Source organism: Setaria viridis, chromosome 5 (genome assembly GCF_005286985.2).
Source record: "Setaria viridis chromosome 5, Setaria_viridis_v4.0, whole genome shotgun sequence".
Classification (NCBI taxonomy): Eukaryota; Viridiplantae; Streptophyta; class Magnoliopsida; order Poales; family Poaceae; genus Setaria; species Setaria viridis.
The window spans coordinates 35,925,420-35,943,083 of record NC_048267.2 but is presented as its reverse complement, the minus strand read 5'-3'; the positions used below and the strand labels follow the sequence as shown (position 1 = coordinate 35,943,083).

Sequence of the window (17,664 nt, the reverse complement as noted above, 5' to 3'; positions counted from 1 at the left end):
GGTCGGGATTGGTCTAGTTTCATACGTCACCCTGTCCGTGGTTTCAACAACTGGAGGGGTTGAGCTGACGTCAATTGCCTCAATGGCTTGAGTGACGAGCTCGGTGAGCTCGTAACGGGCCTGTTTGAGTGGAATCCGGGTACGTTGTTCATAACGGGGTCGGCATAGCCCTCATGTGGCATTCCACTGCTCTTTAACCCGCCTCCCGACAGATGCCCGAGCTGTTTCGAGGACCGACTCGGGTGGCCCGCTGGCCTCCCCTCGATGGAGATTCTGTGGGCATGGCTCGATGTCAGGATTGAACGAGAAGTCGTGATGACCCTTTCCGCTTTTGAGCGCGTCGGGCGAGGGCCGCTAGGGCTCATCTGATTTCCCTCTGGCTCCATTTGACACGAGGTGGCCTCGAGCCCTATGTGGGCCGGCCTTCGAACCCCGATCGGTCGCAGCTCATTTTGAATGAACCGCTATTGCTTTGTCACGCGACGCAAAGCAATTGTAATGCAATGATTGTATGTATGGGATGGATGCATGTATGAATGAATGTATGCATGCATGAGATGGATGATTGAATGAATGCTCATGCATTAAGGGGGAAAATAGGGGGTTGGTAAAATTACCTCAGTCGGACTTTCAGGCATCACGTCATCCGTGATTTCGACAACTGGAGGGGCTAAGCTGATGCCGCTTACCTTGACGGCTCGAGTGACAGGCTCGGGGAACCCTTAGCAGGCCTGCTCGAGTGGAATCCGGATCCGTCGTTCGTGACAGGGTCGGCATTGCCTGCATGTGGCGTACCACTATTTCTTACCTATCTCCCGTCAGATGCTCGAGTCGTCTGATCGACCCGAGTGGCTTGCTGGCCTTTCCTCAATGGAAGCTCTGACAGTGGGCCCTTCCGAACCCTTGCGTCGGAAGGTGGAGGGTCGCTTGCTCGCGGTCATGCCCCGTTTTTCATGCCCTTACCGCGGTAGTGGGTGAGCCCCACCTAGGCCACGTTCCATCACCCAGGACACATTCTGTCGCCCAAGCCACATCCCATCAGCTACGTCCCATCCGCTAGGACTCCACGCCACCTTCGCATTAAATAGGGAGGAGGCGAAGGGTTTTTTGCCCATCCTTTCGCCTCCCTTCAACTATTGCCGCATCTTCTTCCTTTTTTCTTCAAGCTTCCTCGCACACTGCGGCAAATCTTAGGAGAGAGGAGAGTAGAGGGAGGGAGAAGGAAACCTTACAGCTCCATTTGTCGCTCCCGCTGTACAATGTCGAATTGGAGGCCATCCATTGTGAGGAAGGACCTTCTGGAGGATTTGTGGCGAAGGGGCTGCTTCGACTGAAGGAGGTGGCGGGCTGGAGAGCTCCTGAACCGGGGGTCGTCGTCCCGCGACCCAAGCCTGATGAGGTTGTCTCCTTTCTCGCCTTCCATGAGCATGGGCTCGGGTACCCCGTGCATTGGTTCCTGCGCGGGCTTCTCAACGACTAGGGGTTGGAGCTGCAGTACCTCAATCCGAACGGGGTGCTGCATATCGCCGGCTTTGTCACCGTTTGCGAGGTCTTCCTCGAGATAAAGCTGCACATGGATCTTTTCCGGAAGGTCTTCAGTGAGCAAGCTCTGTCCGAGGGAAAGGCGATCGGAGCAGCTCCGATCGGCGGATTCGACCTGCAGAATAGGTCCAAGGTTGCCTACCTGCTGTACACCCCCAATGACTCTAATCGGGGATGGCACGGTGAGTGGTTCTACATCAGGAACCCGACGGAGGCGCCGTTCCCGAAGATCACCAGGGGGAGGCTGGTGAAGAAGGACAGCTGGACGTGGGGTCTCGCCTCCAAACAGGTGAAGCGGCTGGGGATCGTCGAGGAGGCACTGATGAAGCTCATGTTGGAGGGCCTCAACGGGCTACGGGTCTTCGACACCTTCGTCCATGGATGGATCGCCCCGTTGGGGGAACGGGGGCGGCTGATGTGGAAGTACTCCGGCCCGTCAAACCCCGATCGCGTGTTGCCGGTGGACTTGCCGGGGAGCGAGGTCGCGGCGCGCATCCATTGGGTGCTGCAGTTGGGGAGGAATCTAACCCTCATCGGGACACCCGGACCCCTTCACGTCGAGAGGCGGTCTGACCTGGTATACTTCTTCTCGTGACCCTTTTCTTCTTTATCCAGATCTTCTAACGAGTTCTAAATCGTCTGTCTCGCAGGAGCTTGAGCGCTACAAGTCCCGACCGCACCTCCCGCAGGGGCCAGAAGGCGCGGTTAGGCAGGCTGCCCAGAAGGTGGCCGCGGACGACAGGAGGAAGAAGAGGGCCGCGGAGGTCCGAAAAAGGCACGAGAGGGAGAAGGAGGTCAACCTGAGGTGGCGCGGGCTGCAACACCTGAGCACTCCTCATCCGATCTTCCAGTCTCCTTTGGTTGCGTACGTGATCGCATCCTTGTTTGCCCATATAATTGAGTCTATATGTGTGTTTACCCTGTTTTTTGTGTCTTCTTTTGCAACGGCCGGCCGGCGGCCCCGGCGAGGATCGTCCCACCTCCCCCACTCACAGAGTGGAGTCCCACCCTATAGTAGGTTGCGACAAGCGAAAGGGGGAGCAGGCTGGCATCGGCAAGGCCCACCTTAATGGAGCTTGTCCCTCCTCTGTCGGTCGCGAGAGCGGAGGCGGCCATAATTACGGCGATCCCTGTGGTGGCGACGGACCCTGTGGTGGTGGTGACCCTGGCGGTCCCTCCCCTGCCGGTCATGGAAGAGGTGAGGGGGGACGTCGTGCTCCCTGTCTCGCCCGGCGGAGGGGCGCACGACTCGCCCTCCTGGTCGGGGTTGGAGGGGACTGTGGGAGTCACGCTCAGTCCTACCAATGAAGCGGTGCACGTTGATCTGTCCCCTGAGCTGGCCCAGGCCCGGGCTTGGGCGGACATCCCTAGCCCGCCTAGGGATGGCGCGTCAAAGGCTGCCGGGACAGAGGGAGAGGAGCTGCTGGTAGGCCACAACATCCCAGTGGTGGTCATTTCTTCTGACAGCGAGGAAGGTACCGAGGTGGTGTCGCCGGTAGTCCTGCAATCTCAGGAGCAGATGGTGATTCTGGCGTCGCTCGGCGTCGCAGGGGCCAGGTCCTCCGGCGGATCGGGGGTGGCCCACGAGCTCGTGTGGCCCCATCTGGACGAGCTAGGGAAGGTTCGGTTCGTGCTTTGCGACGGGAAGGAGCGGGAGCTTTGGGACCTGCTCGGGAGGAGCGGTTTGTCAGTGCGGTCGGACCTCGCCTTCACCATGGCGAGGCTGAAGGAGGCCCTGGAGAGGGTTGAACTCGCCCACCAGGCCATGTCCGTCGACCTTCCTCACGTCGCAGAGGTAGGCTTCCTATGATCTTGATCTTGTCCTTGATTTTTTGGCGTTCAATCGGTTGTCTTAGCGTGCCTACTCTTACCTTGCAGGGCCTGGAGACGATGTCGGCCAGCAAGTCTAGGTTCCTTCAGGAGGAACACGGTCGGCAGGATCGGGATGTAGCGGCATTGCAACAGGTCGATGAGCTTGCTCGTGAGCTGGAGGCTGCCCATCATGAGTCCCAAGACTAGGCGGCGCTGGTGGTCGGAGTGCAGGAGCGGGCGGCCATAGCCAAGCAGGGGCTTGCCGCGACACAAGCCTGCCTGGCGGAGGCTGAGGTGGTGGTCGGGGAGCACCAAGAGGCAGAACGTCACGCGCTCGAGCAGGCAACTGCTGCTGAGTAGAGGCTTGCCGCTTCGTAGGAGGCTCTGGGGATAGAGCAGTCGACCCAAGTGCATGCCGAGCAGAAGGCGTTGTTGTCGGAGCTGGAGGTCGCTCGGTTACAGGAGAGGGTGGCCCAACAGGAGGAGGGGCTTACTATCGGGGAGAGCGCCCATTTTGGTAAGTATATTTTTGCTTTTGGTCATTATTTTTGGCTCTTCTCTTTCTGCCTCTTGACTCGGCCTTCCGTACCTAGAGCCGGGTGAGAAGCCCGCCCTTCTATTTTTGCCTTTCACTGACTTGGCTTCTTGTGCAGTTCTGGAGGTGGAGTTGAAGACAACCCAAACAATGGTCGGCCAGAATGCGGAGGCATTGGCCCAGTCCCTTGAAGAGTGGGCCACCATCGAGGGTAAGCTTGACCAACTCTGAAACATGGCGTAGGTGGTGATCGGTGAGGTGCTTGGGTCAGGCCCGAGCACTAGCGCGCCCGCCATCCAGCTTACGGAGATCCCAGATGAAGTTTGGGCACTCATCTCTAATAACGTGTTCCACGGGGCATCGGGGGTGCTATGTTGGTGGCGACTCATCACCCCACCCTTGACTTCAAGGCTATTTGCGGAGGGAATGCCGACGGGTGGAGTGCGGAGGAGATCCAAGCACTGGGTGAGAGCTTGACCCCGTACGCGCAGGCGATCGCCGAGCATGTCACCATGCAGTGCGTGATGGAGGCTCACCGTTCGTAGGCGGCCGTAGGCACGGGTCAAGAGGGCGTCGCAAATCCCGACGAGGCGGAGGAGACCGTGCCGGAGCCGAGCGTTGTCCCGACTACAACTGAGGCGAGCATTGTCCTGACTGCGACTGAGGTGTTTTCGTCCCTGCCAGTCACGTCGCCAACCGACCCGACCAAGGGGCAATAGTAGCGGTCCATAGGAGTAGTTAGTTCTTTGTATATAAATAAATTTTGTGGGGGATTGAGAGCCCCCGAGTGAACAATTTTAAGTCTTTTTGTAATCATCATGGGAAGCTGGTCCCGCCCGTTCTCTTTTTTCCCTTAAGTAGTTTTTGCTTTTTGCTCTTTTCCTTTCGAACCTGCCCATTGACCGTAGGCTGCAACCTTAAGAACCTAGGCATGGTCCGCGAGGCTCAGCTGCTCGTAACCAAAGTTGTGGAGGGGTCTGATCGGTCGGGAGGCTGAAGCATACGTTACTCAGGGTAGTCAGAGGAACGAGACACCCTTTCGTTTGGGCGAAGTTCGTGATTGCATGAAAGTAAGGAGGGGGTGGTACCACACCCCCGTGGAGCTCCCGAGCGACCTAGGCTGAGAGTGCTCGGGTTGGGGTGTTGTAGGAGCAAGTGTTGAATGGAAACGATCGGTAAAATTGAGTTAGGGAAAGAAATGACGTAACTGCTCGATGTTCCAAGTGTTGGTGTTGCCGGCTCTGCTGCCGCTGTTGCGGCTCGTCGCCGCGCTCCTGTGCGCGCGCCTGAGCCTCCACATGATGGTCCAGGGGGGTGTGACTCTGCTGGGCCCCCGCCACCTCCGATGACTATCCCGGGGCGTCCACCATGACGCACTCCCGGGACAGGGGCTGGCTAGGTGCCATAAAGTGGCCGATGCTGGAGCCGTCGCTCTCGACTCTTCGTCGCAGCGGTCGTGGAAGGAGGTGGGGGCGTAGCCCGCCATCCCCACGAACTCGGACGTGAGAGGGGGCGGCGTCATAGCCCTCCGAAGCCCCTGCGCGTACGCGTCCGAGGGAGACGCGAGGCTGTAGGGAAACCGGCCGTGTGGCGAGCGTGGCGGAGATAGAGGGGTCCCTTCGGAGAGCTAGTGAAAAGTGTTGAACAGTGAGTGCAGGATGATGTCTACGTCACTCACCGTGGGCTTCGAGCACAACGCAGACTCGAGGCAGAGTGCGAGCGCCTCGACGTCAAGGTCATCTAGTGGCCCAAGGTTCGCAGAGGGTGCTCCTCCTCTTGGGGACGCTAGGGCGGGCACCTCCTTGCGGAGGAGAAGTACGCTGAGCTAGTCGGCGACGAAGTCCAGACTCCCGAAGCGGAAGGTCTGGGACGGTGTGAAGACGGGGGACCCACATCCCCCTGAGTGGGGGTGCGGGAAACTCTAGCGAGCCAAAACAAATTGTATTGCTCAAGCTCACCATGACGAGAGTGGTGGGAAGGTGGGCCATCCGATGACCGAACATACGAACGCACGGCGTGCTCCCCACGGACGGCGCCAACAGTCGGTGCGAAATCTGGCCGACTAGTAAATATTGTAGTTTTGTCATATGTTAGATCAGATATGGCCTAACACACAATGATACAGGATGTATACTGGTTCGGGCAACAAGCCCTACGTCCAGTTGGGGTCGGTCAGTCGACTATATTCCTAAGTCTAGGTGCTCAACGTTTGCAGTGGGGGTACAAATGAGAGAGGAATGAGAGGGGGTGTCCGAGACCTGGTCGTGCTCTGGTCTGAGTAGGAGAGAGTGACCAGGGGCTCAGATGTCGCTATGTGTTCGAGAGTGTGTACACGTATGTAATGAGTAGAAGTGTCTGCCTGCAACGTGTGGAGGGCCCGTCCCCTTTTATAGTACAAGGGGATAGTCTTACAAGTCAGAGAGAGGGAGAGTGCGTGCATCGTCTAGTCTTATCGAGGCCCACGTCGTCGAGTACGGTATGGTCGCCATCCTCAGTCCCTGTTCATCTCGTCAGGCCACTCTGTTATGGCAGCACTATGCAGGGCGTGGTGCGGTACGGTTCTTCATACAGCGGTTGACATGGGTGCTTTCTCTTATCCGTTCCATCTGCTCCCTGAGCCCACACTGAGCAGGCGTCCCCGGTCAGTCGTCCCAGTCGGTCCCGACCGTGTCGATCGGGGGGGGGGGGGGAGTGTGCGTGGTACGATGCATCCTGATCAGGGAAACTCAGTTAGAGCCGAACTGTGATCCCGACCCCTACCAAGGTCGCCTGGTCGGGGCCCCGACCAGGCCTCCCGGTCGGAGGCTTCGGTTAGTGGCTGGATCTTGGTCTCGGCCTGGCGCTACGTTGCTGGGCCAGCTCAGGTGCGTGTTGTCACCGCGCCTCTTGTTGGACCAAGCGTTGCGGGAATGTGGTCCTATTGGGGACCCCGGTTTATGGACCCGTCATTGCTCGTTGCATGTTACGGTTGGCAGAGCTGGCAAGACAAATGAGGTTGCCATGGGGCCTTGCGATTCCAGTTGGCGGTTTCTTTGAGGGAAAACCTATCCTACACTATTATGCATGCGTAACAATGCTTGAAATTAATTCAAACTATGGTGATCACGAGATAGACATTCCCACTGCGGAAGGTGTCAATTGCCTTGGACAAAGCGTCGGCAATACCATATTGTGGCATAAACAAGATATCATACTATCTTCGGTTCCTTCTGAGCATGCACTAGTAGACTCGACACCGCCGGGTCCAGTATCACCAGCTGCAGCATCAGAAAAATAATGGGTGGCCACACCAATGGTTGCAGCATCAGAAGAACAACGGGTGGCCACACCAACGGCTACAACATCAGAGCCGGTGAACTGGTCGGAACACCACCCAGAACCTACTCAAGCATCACCACAACAACAACAGGTGGACCTACCAGAGGAGCCACAACAACAACATGTGGACCTGCCAGAGGAGTCACAACAAAAACAGGTGGACCCGCCAGAGGAGCCACAACAACAACAGGTGGACCCGCAATTAGTGCCTCAAGTCATACGGGCTTATGAGAAGGAAGGATCAGGCATTGCAGCAAGATGGCACACGAGCAACAAAGCAGCCATGATGGCGAACAAGACGACAACCAAGATGACAGCCAAGACGGCAAACAAGACGCAAGACATCCAACGACCGGTGTATTTGAAGCCCGCACTGACACAGAGTACAACTTGGTCGTTGGAGTCGATGACATATGAGATTTACTGGATTGTCCTTGAAAATTTGAGTATGAAAAACCGTTACTACCCGATAGGGCTATCGCTAGGATTCTAGGTGAAATGCAAAGGATGCACAATTGGCACACAAGGGCATGTAGACTTGGGCTCAGAACCATATGGGCACGGTACTCACTAGATGTGTTCGGACCTCCATTCAATGAGGATTCCAGCAAAATCTTCTTCGATTTTTGAGACATCCATGATCTTTCCGCTTCTCAGAGCTAAAGTTACATCTCGTCAGATTGTGGTGTATGTAAGTGCTTCATCGATGCTAATATCTTGTATATATACTATGTCCTACACATGTACTATGCATAACTAATTAATTATGATACATTGTACAGAATGCAAGAAAATGACGTGCATGTTGTAAAGGAGAAGGCCGGATATCTTGATCCTTATGCTATTTGCGAAGTTAGGCACAACTTCCCGAGTTAGTAGGGAGACAACCATGACAAGCTAGCTAAGTACAAGACAAAGAAGGATAAAAGGGAGAAACGAGTACGACAACATCAAAAAAGCTACGAGGAGAGTTTCAGTCTACATAGCGTATATGATGCTTAAGTGGCAAAATAGGCATTACATATAGACACCCTACAACTTCTAGTGTCTAAATTTCTACCATTTGTTATAATATATATACTTGCTTCTTCATGCCTGAAAAATCTTATATAATATTTTTGCAGGGATACTGGATTGCTTTTATGATACAGCCAAAGAACGGAGTTGTGACCGTATTTGACTCATTGGATTATGACCAATTCATCCTACAAAAGTTAGTGAATTTCTTGTTGTGTACACTTACATTATGCAAATTGTTTCTCCCAAAGATTACATATGAACTAACTTCTCATTTTTTCAAAACATGGCCTACCAGCACTACATTACCAATGGAGGGATTCATAACCCTGAGAGACTGAAAGAAACAAGCAACCATCTGGTTCTGTACACTGCGGGTATTACGTGTGCGAGCGCATCAGGATGCTCGGGAGATACACAAATGATCGTGAACGTGTAAACGGCTACTATAGGGATGTGTATATATATATATATATCTGTGTGTGTGTGTATTGCATTCTTTTTCACCTATCTAACACTTGCTTAATTTTTCCGTGGATTTTAATTGCAGATTAGGCCTTGACTACACTGTTCGCGTCTCCATGAGCAACAACTTCTAAATATAGGCGCTGATTTATGTCGTTTCATTTTGCGTAAAGTGGTAAACCTGGTGGGTACCTATTACCACCCAGAACACGAATTAGCACAAGAAGATAAATATGTTAGCCTCTGTGAGTGGAAGAATCAAGAGTACCGCCAAGGCTAGCCTTCATGAATGGTTGAAAAACATGTTGCCAATGTGCACTCTAATGATGTATATATATGGTTCTATTTCTTATTATTATTTTCTTATGCTTAAATTGAATTTATGCAACATATATTCTATGTCTTCAATTCGATTGCACACTAGACTGTTAGAGTGAAATTAGCGGGAACCAAAAGTTTTAAAAACTGGTGGGAAACAGTTTTAACAAATTCAAATTTCAATCGCTGAATTTTTTGACGGGAACGATATTTCTAGAGGCGGTTGATGGCATCACCCATCCCTGAAAACACCATTATCAAGGACAGGTGATGGCGTCACCCATCCCTGAAGATTGCTTTACAGGGGCGGACCTTTTACCCACTCCTGCAAACAGCTATTTATAGCTGCGAAAGCTAGAAGCGGGTGGCGCGACTGCCCCTGCAAATGCTATTTCAACCGCCCCGGGAAACCGTTTGTGCAGTAGTGGACCCTTTTGACGGCGGCTTCCGTGAAGCAACCCTGGAGCTAGAGGCGTTTCAGGGCAAGCAGTGCCTGGCCTGCTTCCAAGGAGAATGGCTGCTCATGTTTGACGGCGGCACCAACGAGTGCTGCTTGGTAAGCTTGGCCTCTCTATCTAGGATCTCGCTGCCACCGTTGTTGACCCCCTTGGAGAACCTCTACATGTGCGCCCTCTCTTCTCCGACTCTCCCCGACTGCACCATCATGTTCACCACCGAGAGAACAAAAGATGGTGGCGATGACGACGACGATGATGAGGAGGAGAGATATCTGGTATATTACCGGCCCGGCGATGAGGAGTGGTGGGAGTTGTTGGATGAAACCGATGGTACATACGATGCCATCTCTAACGAGATCGTCGGCTGCCAGGGCACAATGTATGTGCGCACGAACATGTATACATTCATCACGGTCAATGCGCTCTTATCTTCGTTCATCGGTGCCAGCATTGAGAGGAGGGGAATACCACATCCTAGCACAATGCGTTGGGGGCATAACGAACATCTGGTGGAGTCTGACGGCGATGTTTTCCTCCTGCATTTTTACACCCATGGCTTTTACAACTCAGAGGTCGTCGACATGGACATTCATCGATTGGACACCACGGGATACGTACGTTTGGGAGAAGGTTGAAAGCATTGGCGATAGGACAATTTTCGTTATTAGCAGTGATTGTGTTGTGCTGTCCTCTGCAAGTAGAGCTGGGATCCAGCCTGGTCGCATCCATTTACTGCACGGAGATTGTTACGATGGTATTCGACTGTATACAATCCGGTTGGATGATCGGACAATGAGTTGCAGTCTGCTGCCAAGATCTTTCAATAGCATGTCCTGGGTGGTTCCATCAAGGTAAGCAATAGTTTCCTTTCTTCCCTTTTTGGTTGGTTCATATTTTGGATAATAACGATCATACCTAACTTGTTGTCTCCGATATGTTATGCAGCTTCAAGAAGGGACTAAGTGAAAGTCTAACCATACTCTCAAGCTAAGTAAGTCCACATCGATTATCTTTCATCTTAGCAATGATCATGTATATTAAGCTAAAGCAAGTATATAGCTGAACTAACATTTTTCTTTGGCAGTTGAATAACAAAATCAAGCTTACCTCTGATGAAGACATGAAACCAGCACTACCACCATGGTCTAGTCTTCCCGTTGAGTTAGTTGAGGAACTTGTCCCACGGATATCCTTTATTGACTACTTGAATGTTCGGCAAGTCTGTCAGGGATGGAGTTTGATCAGCAGGCCAACTCAGTATGGAAGGAGGTACCAAATATACCCAACGCTGTTGAGTATTTGCTCAAGTTCTGTAGGCGTGTTCAAACTGTTTGATCCCATTGTTGAGAAGGAATACACCATGAAGAGCAGCAGCCTGGTACCATGTAATAAAGATTACTTCAAATGCCACTCTTCACGAAAGATGGATGGGTTTTGGTGATAAGAGGTGAGAATTACATGTATGCAGCAAATCCATTTACTGGAGAGGTGCTTGAACTTCCAGAGATACCATGGCTAGGCCGGAGTTTGCTGGCATATCATTCTCATCTCCACCAAATTCTCCAAACTGCATAGTGTGCTCCATCCATAAAGAACCGGCTTCGAATCCGGCCCATAGCAACACTATTTATGTGGTGGTGTGGCGTACGGGGGACAAGGAATGGACAGAGAAGGAAATAGGTGTTTGGATACGGGGTGTTAAACTTTAGTAGGATCACATCGGATGCTCAGATGCTAATTAGAAAGACTAAACATGAGTTAATTACAAAACTAATTGCACATATGGAGTCTAATTCGCGAGACGAATCTATTAAGGCTAATTAATCCATCATTAGCAAATGGTTACTGTAGCACCACATTGTCAAATCATGGACTAATTAGGCTCGCGCATTAGACTCCATCTGTGCAATTAGTTTTATAATTAGACTATATTTAATACTTCTAATTAGTATCAAACATTTAATGTGACAGGTGCTAAAGTTTAGTAGGGGTATCCAAACACCCCTCAGTTCCGCACTGCATATAGCAACCCTATTTTCTACATGGTGAATTCTACTGTCCTGGGACCCGTGGGAGTTTAGGCATCTTCAACCCAAATAACATGACATGGAGAGTTCTAGATAAACCAGATCCTATTCTTGTCGGCGATCCAATGCCAGGTGAGCATTACTGCCATCTATTGGAGTTTAGAGATGGTTTGATTGTCATCTTCAGACCACACGACAAAGGACCGATCGACTTGTACAAGTTTGACAAATCTCAGATGGTTTAGATTAAGATTGAGAATTTCGATGATGAAGTGGTTTACGTTGACCACTGGAATGCGATCATGATGCCCCACACCACCGGATGCATGTTGCAACAGGATCTACCTGCCAAAATTAGGAGTATACGATGAACTTGGGGAATCACACAATAGTGCATTCTATGATTTAAGGTCTCGCAGTTATTATCCCAACTACTATGGTTTGACAGAACGAATGAACTCCATATGGATTTTCATATCACATTGAATATTCGAAGGCTAATTAGAAGGACTAAACATGAGCTAATTATAAAACTAATTACACAGATGGAGGCTAATTCGCGAAACGAATCTATTAAGCCTAATTAGTCCATGATTTGACAATGTGATGCTACAGTAAACATGTGTTAATGATGGATTAATTAGGCTTAATAGATTCGTCTCTTAGATTAGCCTGCAATTGATTTTGTAATTAGTCTATGTTTAATACTTCTAATTTGGGGGTGTTTGGATACGAGGTGTTAAACTTTAATAGTGTCACGTCGGATGTTCGGATACTAATTAGGAGAACTAAACATGAGCTAATTATAAAACTAATTGCAGAACCCTGTGCTAATTCGCGAGATGAATCTATTAAGTCTAATTAATCCATCATTAGCAAATGGTTACTGTAGCACCATATTATCAAATCATGGACTAATTAAGCTTAATAGATTCGTCTCGCGAATTACACTCCATCTGTGCAATTAGTTTTGTAATTAGCCTATGTTTAATATTTCTAATTAGCATCCAAATATTCGATACGACGGGTGTTAAATTTTAACTACTTGTTGTCAAATAGGCCCAGTATCTAAACATTCAATGCGACTTATTAATGAAAAATCACCCACGGCCCTGAACTCTGGCGGCCGGGCAAGACAGGACAGACAGAGACAGGTGACATCACCGCCGCCACCTCCACAACCCGCTCCGCAAACCTGCGGCGGCGGCGACGAAATGGCGGAACCGGACTGGATCCTGGAGAGGGAGCGGAGGCAGATGGAGCAGATCCTGGAGCTGGACATGGAGGAGCTCCAGGTCGAGGAGGTCGACGACGCCGGCTCATCCTCCTCCGACGTCGACACCTTCCTCAGGTCCGAACACGCCCCTGGCCCCGCGCCCCTTTCTTACGATTCCTTGCCAGAGCGTTTCGCGATGATATAGTTGACTGTTGATTTTAGTTATTCTGAAAATACACTACACTCCGGATTTGGAGGAGGTGGAGATTAGGATCGGGGAAATTTTGCAAACCTAAGAACATAGCAAACAGTAAAGATAGCCTCCGTGTAGAATAATATCTGTTTCATGGTTTAAACCGGAGATAATTAGTAAGCATCGACAGTCATAGCCATTGTCTAGTATTGGGTGTTCGATTGCTCCAAATATTTTCCGCTCCAAGTGCTAGGGCAATCACAAATTTGCTGATATCCTCGACTTATGATTGGTGGATGGTGGTTCCCTATGGGATGGTGGGAGGAGTGACGAGGTAGTATACATGGTGCCCACAAGTTTGCTATATACTCAAATCAGTAGCTACTAATGTTTTGTATATGCCTATTAAAGTATTAAGGCCTCGGGGTCATGGCAATGAGAGGAATGATACGGTCCATGAAATTTTCTCACTCTATATTCAGTTCATTGGTAAAATGAATTGGATTAGTTTGCTGCCACTCAATGTCAGGAATCTTGTTTTATTCTTTTCTTCTTCACATTCTTTTATTGCAGAAATACTCATGGAGATGGAGGGATTAGCACTTCTGAGGACCTCACAGTTGATACATCTATAGTTTCCTTGCAAGCTCACACCTATCTTGGTAAATATCCGTGCTAATCTTATTTATATACTTTATCATCCTGGATTCAACGCATAAAAGGTCTGGTTACTTTGCCAGGGGCGAAGGTTGATGGTGGCCGAAGCAAATTTGCTTTCTTGGATGGTGACAAAGTCCTGAATTTGCCGATGTTTTATCTTCAAGGTAGCTTTCCTGTTTCCTGTAGACCATGCAGTGTATGGCAAAGGTTACTTCAATAATTAATCTGACAATTGGACACTACATTTTGAATGGGCCATCCTGTTGTCCTTCCAAAATGAACCTAATATTGACTATGTCACTCATGGTCATCATCTCATCTTAGCAAACTATATCTCCAGAAATGGCCACCTGCATTGTCCCTTTTTACCTGAGCAAGGACTATCATGCGTTGTATTAAAGGTTATGTCATGAAACCTTTGCAGGTGTTGTTTTGTTTCCTGAAGCTTCCCTACCTCTTAGAGTAATTCAACCTAGATTAGTAGAAGCTATTGACAAGGCTGTTAATCATGTTGAAGCTCCATGCATGATAGGTGTGGTGAGTGCCACCCCTCCTTGCTTTGACGCCTCTTGTTACATTTTTATTTTATAATTGGCAGTGATCCCATGCCAGGTTCATGCTTATCGACGCGCAAATGATGGACATCATACTATTGCTTCTGTTGGAACAATGGCGGAGGTGTGGTTTCTTTTTTATACAAGCTATTTTATTGTAGACTCCATAGTCATGTTTGGCGATCCATTTGGCATAAACACCAATTTAAGCTGTTTAATTTCTAGTCATATCATGTCTACAGTCTACCTCTACCTGTGGTCTACTGGTCTTCCTCTTTGTTGAGTTGTTTCTACTAGTAACTGACCATCTGCTTATATGATACTGATAAATCAATTCAGATGAATATATCAGTATGCATGAACTATCTAGGAACCTAAAAACAGAATAAATATCCTTTAAGTTTTCTATAATAATACTAAAACCTAGACTAGGGGTAACACTACATAGGTTTAGGGTGGTGCACATGCACCACGGTAAAATGAAATTTAGGTTGCAGCTGGCTCATTTTGACACTACGTGCACCCAAAGTTGCTCGTGCTAATTATGTATGTTGCTGCAAGTATGTTAAAGTAGGGAATCGGTGTCATTTTGGTTCCAGTTTTGTACCTGACCTATACTTGACTTGTAAATAAATATTGATACAATCTAAAAGACGTGTCAAGCCATTAAAAAGAAATGATGGATCCCCATGGGACTTTTAACATTTTTTACTAGATAATATTCTTATGGAATTTGCAGCTATAGTTGACTATATTGTTTCTTTTCTAACTTCTGAGGAGCTATGCTTGAATATAGTCTGGAATAACCTGCAAATTGATTTCTGTACTCTGTACACAACCTCTTGGAACACAAGTGTACACTGCAAGTGTCGTTTTCACACTGCCAATGCCTCTGAAACTGAATCTTTTTTGTTAAATCCTTTTAAGCATTTTTCAATTTTTAAAATCAACAGGATCAGTATAAGTTGTGAACTACACATCGGTGCAAGTTCCAAACCATTCTATTCTCCTGTATCACTTTTTCTTTCTCATTAGTCAGTTTAACTTAGGTATTTATTTTCCTTCACAGATACAGGAAATTTGTCAGTTGGATGATGGTTCATCATGTGTTTTCTCTCGTGGTCAGCAGCGATTTCGTCTTATACGCCATTGGTTGGACAATGATAGAGTAGTAAGTCTCTACAATTAAATAAAAGAAGTCTGTTGTTCCCAGAAACAGAGTGAATAGAACATAATTTATGACATTTTTCATGTCAACACTTTAACAGCCATGGGGTGAAGTCCGAATTATTGAAGAAGATACACCTCAAAGAACTCCAAGAGATGCTTTCGGACAGTTAGCTGCAAGTAACAGTTTCAGGCAATGTGCTTCATCAATGTCCAGTGTGTACGTGTCATGTTCTAAACAACTTGATCATGTGGATTCTGAAATAGATGGGGGTTCTCTATCACCCACTAGCACTTCAAGTGATCACTCAGTAACAGATAAAAGAGTATATCTTTCAGGTTTTCAGTCCAGTGGCTTGGTAAGTTGCGGTAGTTTGGATGAATCCTCAAATGAAGATGAAGACCCCATACATGAACAGTCTTGTTGCTGCCATGATTCTGTTAAAGAAATTGATGGGTGCGGTCAGCCAGATAAGCATACAATCACGAGAGATGAGGATGATCTTTGCTTCAGATCCTTTTTGGGAGTAAGAAAGAAGGATACTGAACAACAGAGATACTTGTGTGGTGCTTATAATACAAAGATGGCATCACAGGCTCCATTGTCATTTTGGCCTCGCTGGGCTTATGAGATGTATGATTCATATTCACTTGCTCGGAGAGCTGCAGGTACTGAGTTATATTCTCCATTTCCGTTTTAACATGATTGTAGCAAACTGAATCTATGTTATTCCACATCCATTGATACTGCATAGTATCCCTTTCCATAATGTCCAACACTCAAGTGTGAATCCATTAAGCTGTGATTTAAGTGTGCTGTATCTGTATGTGTAACCTTGGATTTCCTTGTGGCAGATTTGTGGAGACAGGTAATTGTAAACCCAAGCATGGATGATCATGTGAGAAAGCCAAATCATTTGTCATTTTACATCGGAAGCAATCTTCCGATCTCAGGATCTCTGAGGCAAGAACTGCTTGAAATTGATGGAGTCTCGTACCGATTACAGCGGGAGATTCAGCTACTCAAAGCCTTCAATATCATACGATGTAGAAGCTGTCTGGTAATGGTTTACATTTTTTGAATTAGTTACTCTGCTGAAGTTTTTTTTTTTTTTTTTTTTTTTTTTGCGAAACATAGTCTGCTGGAGTATTGATCATACTACTTTATTTTCCCATTCTAGATGGTGTCCTATTTTTCATTTCCACGATTCTGGCCAAATGGTTAAGACTTGTGAGTTTACCTTTCTCTGATCTGCAGTTGCAGCCAGATTTAAGAGTTCTTGTTGGCTTGCTGCAACATGAATAGCGGTGGCATAAAAATGAAATTGGATCCAGGTTTTCATAAATTTATTCAGATTTAGGGGTCATAAAGAGTTTCAACTTTTGCTTTTACATAGATTCAGTGTTATGAATCCCTAAGGAAAAAGGAAGGAAACTTACCTCAATGGCTAAAACCCACTGGGGAGTTGACTTTTAGAATGAGCATAAGAACCATGCATGGTTGTCATCTCATGTAATTGTTGTATCTGCAATGTTTCTGGTGATACCAGCTGTAAAATTGATGAAATAATTTCAGCATAATTTTTTGCTAATGTGAGACGTGACAAGTTCATTTCTTGTTGCAGACTTCTATTGCAAGACGAAGTGACATGGTGATGTTGTCCAGTGCCAACGCTATTGGTTCTCTCAGTTTTAAAGAGATGATTACAGTTCACAATGCCACTGGTCTTGGATTGCGTGGTGAACCGTCCAAAATTTACAGCTGGTTTCCAGGGTATAACACTTTTTCCTCAGCCGGTTTTCCAAAATTTACGTACACTGGCTAAGTTCATTTTTTGGGTTCCAGATATGTATGGACGATCGCCCTGTGTGCTGCCTGTGAGTCCAACATAGGCTGGCTGTTCAGAGCCGACAAGAAGAACCTGCATCCAAAATCTTTCTGGGCGATACGCACCTCCCAAGTTTCGGATGATACGCAGGCAGGACAGGTCTGATCAGATCATCCATGAATGACCTTCATGACAGTGGATTGCAGCAACCTCTTCATTGCAAGATGCAAGTTGCCTGCTTTAACTTCCTGTAAATACAAAAGGGTTTTCAGCAAAAAGGTTGGATTCCGAAAGGGAAGAGTTATAAAGAACATGTTACTTGTGAGAGTGCACTGTAAAGAACATGTTACTTGTGAGAGTGCACATTTCACAGTGCTGTACATATTTTGCGGTTTGCGGCAGCGTTCAGAGTTTGCCGTTTGTGGCAGCAGCTGCTACTAATTTCGTTATACTTGTTGCTGGTGTCATTGTCATCCATGTAGCTATCAATTTATCAAAGAGTTGAAAGAGGAAAAAAATGTGTTCCGAACAGTGTTCAGCAGATCGTGTACGA

General features: G+C 48.1%; 1 protein-coding gene and 1 pseudogene across 1 annotated transcript; both read left to right on the top strand.

Moving 5' to 3' along the window:
* Nucleotides 1-9,282: 9,282 nt before the first annotated feature.
* Nucleotides 9,283-11,737, top strand: LOC140222899 (uncharacterized; annotated as a pseudogene).
* Nucleotides 11,738-12,603: 866 nt separating this feature from the next.
* LOC117859107 (uncharacterized) lies at nt 12,604-17,642 on the top strand. Its single transcript, XM_034742295.2, has 10 exons — nt 12,604-12,843; nt 13,475-13,563; nt 13,642-13,725; nt 13,986-14,098; nt 14,174-14,239; nt 15,185-15,286; nt 15,384-15,951; nt 16,138-16,343; nt 16,908-17,056; nt 17,129-17,642. Exons 1-10 carry the CDS (start codon nt 12,707-12,709, stop codon nt 17,274-17,276), a joined length of 1,662 nt encoding a protein of 553 aa, XP_034598186.1. The 5' UTR covers nt 12,604-12,706; the 3' UTR covers nt 17,277-17,642.
* Nucleotides 17,643-17,664: the final 22 nt, after the last annotated feature.

Bases quoted from the DNA above. Each gene is read 5' to 3' on its own strand.
- LOC117859107 (XM_034742295.2), top strand. From the start codon at position 12,707: ATGGCGGAACCGGACTGGATCCTGGAGAGGGAGCGGAGGCAGATGGAG. The intron at 13,726-13,985 runs GTAGCTTTCCTG...AAACCTTTGCAG, and splicing joins GCCGATGTTTTATCTTCAAG to GTGTTGTTTTGTTTCCTGAA. The intron at 14,099-14,173 runs GTGAGTGCCACC...ATCCCATGCCAG, and splicing joins CTCCATGCATGATAGGTGTG to GTTCATGCTTATCGACGCGC.